This window comes from Littorina saxatilis, linkage group LG17 (assembly GCF_037325665.1).
Source record: "Littorina saxatilis isolate snail1 linkage group LG17, US_GU_Lsax_2.0, whole genome shotgun sequence".
NCBI classification, from domain to species: Eukaryota; Metazoa; Mollusca; class Gastropoda; order Littorinimorpha; family Littorinidae; genus Littorina; species Littorina saxatilis.
Window position 1 is genome coordinate 58,142,983 of NC_090261.1, and position 6,000 is coordinate 58,148,982.

General features: G+C 43.6%; 1 protein-coding gene across 1 annotated transcript in view; it reads left to right on the plus strand.

Annotated features, from left to right (window-relative positions):
• Positions 1-5,749, plus strand: part of LOC138951832 (usherin-like) — a 117,197-nt gene extending 111,448 nt beyond the window's left edge. The window contains exons 68-70 of the mRNA XM_070323392.1: positions 143-396; positions 1,743-1,940; positions 3,702-5,749. Coding sequence (XP_070179493.1) covers positions 143-396; positions 1,743-1,940; positions 3,702-3,791 — 542 coding nt within the window. The 3' untranslated portion in view covers positions 3,792-5,749. The remainder of the gene's footprint in view (positions 1-142; positions 397-1,742; positions 1,941-3,701) is intronic.
• The last annotated feature ends 251 nt before the right edge of the window (positions 5,750-6,000 follow it).

Sequence of the window (6,000 nt, forward strand, 5' to 3'; positions counted from 1 at the left end):
GCTCCGTGCGGCCAGCTTCGCGAAGTATACTTTGCGTAGTCGACTTCGTCCAATTAAGAACCGCCTTAAGGGTGAAAGTTCCGCTGCTGTACGAAAGGAGTTAATTAATTCTGATTTTATTTCTTCTGCATCCAACTCACAGGTACAGAGTCGCCTCCCATCACCGCTGCCCCGCAAGTGAACGAAAAGCCGTGGTACGAAGAGGTCTGGTTCATCATCGTCATCGTCATTCTCATCGTTCTCCTCCTCTTCGTCATCTTCGCTCTGTGCCTGCGTCGCACGGGGCCCAAAGAGCCCTACATCAGGGAACGAATGCCGCTGCCCTCTGGCGACCAGCAGAAAGTGCCCCGTGATCTCTATGTTATTGACGCCAGTGACGGGAGTGTTATTGATGCTGTAAGTATGTGCGGTCGAAATAGACACGTTTGTGCGAATAGGATAACGAAAGTCCAGTTTGGTTTAAACAAGACTATATTCAAATTGTATCATGACAAAAACAATATGTGGCATTTAGGATTTCCCACTCAAGCAGAGTGCTTATTTTAATCAATCCTAGTGAAACATTACAGTGGTTAGCATGATGGCGGACTAAATCGAAGTACAGTTTCGTATCAGACTTAGTCAGTCTTAGTAGCCTCTTCACAAAGAGGAGGGGGGCAAAGAATCATAATTCCGAATTAAAATATCAAGAAGAGAGAGAGAGAGAGAGAGAGAGAGAGAGAGAGAGAGAGAGAGAGAGAGAGAGAGAGAGAGAGAGAGAGAGAGAGAGAGAGAGAGAGAGAGAGGAGAGAGAGAGAGAGAGAGAGAGAGAGAGAGAGAGAGAGAGAGAGAGAGAGAGAGAGAGAGAGAGAGAGAGAGAGAGAAAAAGCATGTTACGTGAAACTCGGTTCTGCTTACACCATTAGCAAATTATTGTAGAAATTACTGTAATTTCGACCTTGTTGATAACATTATTTTATCTTTTGTTCGTATCTTTGCCGATCCAAGACTAACTGAGTACCCGGATTTGCCTTGGCTATTGTTGTGATCCGTGTAGTAAGCGTAAGTAATTGTGAATAACGTCAAAATGCTCTAAGGTTCTAGCGTCACCACAATTAACTTGACAAGACACATAGTTTGATCACCAAGTGCAACCGCTAAAAAGACAATGGGAGGTAATCATCCGACGAAGTCGACAAACTGCCTTTGCAATGGGCAGTTCTGGTGAGGTTATGCCCCTTCTTTCTTTCGGCTGGTAACAGGCGGAACCTCGCGGCAAGATCGACACGAGAAAGGAAAAAAACGTGCATTGGTCCCAAATAGCATGTCGCTTTGATAACAGTTCCTGTGTAAGTCGTGCATTTTATACGGTAAAAAGACAATGGTAACAGGCGGAACCTCGCGGCAAGATCACAGGAGTTGTCTCGCGTTATCACCCCAGAAGCGCTCATTTTGTTTCAACTGCTAATATGGCAAAGTCACCGAGACTAACTTAGTTCTCCAAGTTCTTTGTCAATCCTTTTGGGAGACATGCACACAAAGTAATGGAATGTTTATGTGACGCCACTATTGGCGTTGTACCATCTTCTTTAACTTCTGGGAACAGATGTTTCCCTCTGGAGCGGAAGGTCAAGAAGATATATCTTGCTTTGTTGTTAGGTATCGTCTTTCATAAAGTCTCCGCAAAAAATTCTGATTGTCTTACATTCAGATAACAAAGTTGTATTGAATTGAATGGAATGGAATTAAACTTTCTCCACTAGACGCTGTACGCAGACGCCATGCCGGGCAGAAACACGATGTACCAGGGCCCGGGTGTGGGGATGGTCAACCCAGCATACGACTCCACCCTCCCTCGCATGCAGACCCTCTCCATACACGGGTCAAAATCATCCCTCCGAGGTCTCGAGGATGACGATGGGGATGACGTTACCTGGGACAGAAACTTTGACAGCGGTCTGGTGAGTCTGCTGGGCAGTATGAATGTAAAGGCCGTCACACACACACACACACACACACACACACACACACACACACACACACACACACACAGATGATTGTGTATTAATTAATTTGGCACTGAATTTTCGGTTAAAAGACGTCGCAAATAATATGAGTGACCATATTAAACCGTATGAAATAGACAACAAATGAAATGTATAAACATATACAATCACATTAACTTCTTCTTCTCCAGCGTTCCAGAATTGTCTGGTTACGTGTGAGCTCGTTTGCCCATTTGGGTTCCCCACACCATACTCTGAGAGCATAGTCAGCTTCACTCCGCTTTCGTTGAGTAGACATGCTGGGTATTTTCGTGTTTCCATAGCCCACCGAACTCTGACATGGATTACAGGATCTTTTCAGTGCGCACTTAGGTCTTGTCCTTGCGTGTACACACGAAGGGGGTTAAGTCACTAGCAGGTCTGCACATAAGTTGACCTGGAAGATCGGAAAAATCTCCACTCTTAACCCACCAGGCGGCAGCGACCGGGATTCGAACTCACGACCTCCCGATTAGGAGGCCGACGTCTTACCACCATGCCAAGCCACTGCGCCCGTCTACACACTAACTTCAATATTACGATTGTGTAGAGATTTTGTTGTGACATTGTCATTGTTTTGACACGGGGAAAGAATGTGCAGTGATACCTGGCTATCAAAGTACAATATAAGTAGTAAATATGCTTTGGAGACTAGCAGCGTGTTAAAATAAACCAGTCGATGGCAACAGGGCAGTGACATTAGTTACCATTATAAAGACGCGTTCAGAAAAATAGCGAGACAATAATTGTCACGATTTCACAAAATCGAATAGATTAACAGAACGCACCAAAGACAGAAAACGAAGCCACACTGTCGTGAGCAGATGTCACTGTGATTGGATCAGAACATGATTCTACTTTGAGCATGCACAGCATGCTTATCGACACAAAATATAATACATTACAATCGGCAGACCTGCAAAGCGCTCGCACGCAAGGATACACACACGCACAAACACAGGCACACGCTTATTGTATTGAACGTCAGACAGATCGACAGACAGTCAGACAGTCAGACAGACAGACTGAAAAACACTCAGACAGACACTAACACACACACACACACACACACACACACACACACACACACACACACACACACACACACACACACACACACACACACACACACACACACACAAAGTGAGTTCCAGGGAGAACGCTGTCTTAGAGTAATGAGCTTAAATAAACATGGGTGTGGTTTTCAAATAATCCAAGTTTCCAGTGATGCTTGCTCAGCAGGAAAGGCAATCATTTTTTCTCACCCTCATGCAAGACTGTGAGTGTGTTTGTGTTTGTGTGTGTGTGTGTGTGTGTGTGTGTGTGTGTGTGTGTGTGTGTGTGTGTCGGTGTGTGTGTCGGTGTGTGTGTTGGTGTGTGTGTCGGTGTGTGTGTGTGTGTCGGTGTGTTGGTTGTGCATTATATTGTGCATTCATTATAGTGTAATGTGTTGTTAATTGGCTCCCTGTGTGTCCGTGTGTGCGTGTGTGCGCGCGTACGAACACGTATGTGATTATTTGTGTGTGTGTGTGTGTGTGTGTGTGTGTGTGTGTGCGCGCGCGCACGTGTGTGTGTGTGTGTGTGTGTGTGTGTCATTGTTGAACACAGTATCTCTTGATTTCTGCACTGTGCAAAACCGAATCATGTGTTGTTATTTTCAAAATGATTATTTTCCAGTTTGATGACGACGAAGACACGGATAGCATGGAGAATCCAGCATACAGCTATACCAAGGAACAGACCATCTTCACAGACACGCATTTGTGACGATCATATCTTGTGCACCTTCTTCAGCCGTTCAGCTGTTCAACCTGCATCCTACTTTTCAACCTTCATCAGTTCTGTTAATTAAGCTTTCCATTTAAACCTTTTCTTTCACACCTGTTTCCTTCATAGTTCGTTCACTGTGCTTAGTAACGGCGTGTTAGTTGGTTCTGAATTAATCGCATTACCTTCCGGGCTGTTTATTGATCGGAGATGTTTCCGTCTGCGAACAAAGCATACGGCAATTGTAAATTGTAAAGAGAACGTGTAAAATACTGTGTTCTGAAGCGCAGAGAACATGCCCCCAAGGGTGTTCCTGCTGAGATTAATTTTAATGCGAATCTTGTTTTTTTCACAGAAGTAGGCGCTTGCAACAAATTGTGTGCAGTCAGTTATGATCGACTTGTTTGAACCTAGCTGCTGGGTGCCAAGATGAATACAATCTATATATATATACGACTAGTGTCTGTCTGTCTGTCTGTTCGCGATGCACGGCCAAAGTTCTCGGTGGATCTTTTTCAAATTTGGACACCGTATTCAGCTACACCCCGGACACAACCTCATCGATGAGATATTTCAACACGTGCTCTCAGCGCGCAGCGCTGTGCGCGCTGAATCGATTTTGATTATTTTGGTCGGGATCCATTACCAGTAACTCTTCCTTATCTTCTCCAGTGTTTTCAGCCGCGATTATCTCCCTTCCTCCGTGTGGCGTCAATCCATATTCCCGTTACTACGTTACTATTTTTAGAAGGTCACTGCACGTTACTATTTTTAGAAGGTCTCCAGTGTTTTGCGCGTTTATCTCCTTTCCTTCGTGCGCCGGCGAAGCCGGCGTACACCCGGCGTCCCAGGCGCAGCCTGGTATTCGGCTCTACTTCTTCCCGGCGAAGCCGGTACCCGGCGAAGCGGGTAATCATCTAGTACATAATACATCAGTGACACCGGATATAGTGCAGACACTGACGACCAAACAGATATAAATCGGCAAAAGCCCGCACACTAGCTGATGTGGGCTTATGACATCATTCACTGCAGGTGATAGAGAGAAAGAGAGAGAGAGAGAGAGAGAGAGAGAGGGTGGGGACTAGAGAGAAAGAGAGAGCGCTCCAAAGGGTGTTGCCTCCGATGTGAGGGATGTTTTTAATGTATGTAAAAGTATGACCCATGGATGGGGTTACCTGTGACCGTAAACTGATGTTTTATATGAAACGGATGCTACCTTTTACCAAGTATCTGATTCACAGACAGAATTTAAAGTGTGTGTGTGTGTGTGTGTGTCAGGTCTGGGTGCTTTGTGAATTCACAAGTTAATACCTACATGAAAGCTTCTTTGTTTGTTGCTGTTGTTATTATCCCAAATTTTTGTCTATGCCTAACACTAATACACAACTGATTGGCTTAAATGTGCGGGATTTTTACCTGTATATTGTCTCTATTTCTTTATATATCACAGTAGTCAAATGAGCTTTTATTTCGTTAGTGATTTGCTTTTGTTTTTAACAATAATGATCGTCATTCCATGCTGCATGCGTCAGTCTAGTTTCATCTCCCCTTGCTGTTAGTGAAACGAATACCTTTGGTATTACACGATGAAAATGGAAATGTACAATTAGCAAATAAAACGTGTAACCTTATGAAGAAATGAGAGGTATGTTACATTGTACAAACGTTGAAAGTGCTGATGATTTATTATCATTATCATTACTATGATCATTATCATTGCTGTTTGTACCTTGTCTGTGACAGTTTGTATGAAATAATTTGATCACACGCCACAAAACTTTGATGGATATTTGTTCACACTTGCTGTCTGTCCAAGAATATAAAATTTGCTTTTTAAATCTTGTTTAGTTAAACTTAAGTGTTTTAAAGAAAATGCTGTTAATGTGCAGATTTGTTTCTATACATAGCTATGTACAGTTCAACTGGGTCTCAAATAAAGTATGTCTACAAAAGAGGACGTTGGTGTTATTGATTTTAGACCTGCCTTTGCCACTCTGTTCCTGTCAGTCTGCTTGTTACAGGACTAGCAAATTAACACCAGTGGTCCAACTCAAATGAACCGTTGGCACTATTGTAACTTCTTTTTATATTTAGTCAAGTTTTGACTAAATATTTTAACATCGAGGGGGAATCGAAACGAGGGTCGTGGTGTATGTGTGTGCGTGTGTGCGTGCGTGTAGAGCGATTCAGACCAAACTACTGGACC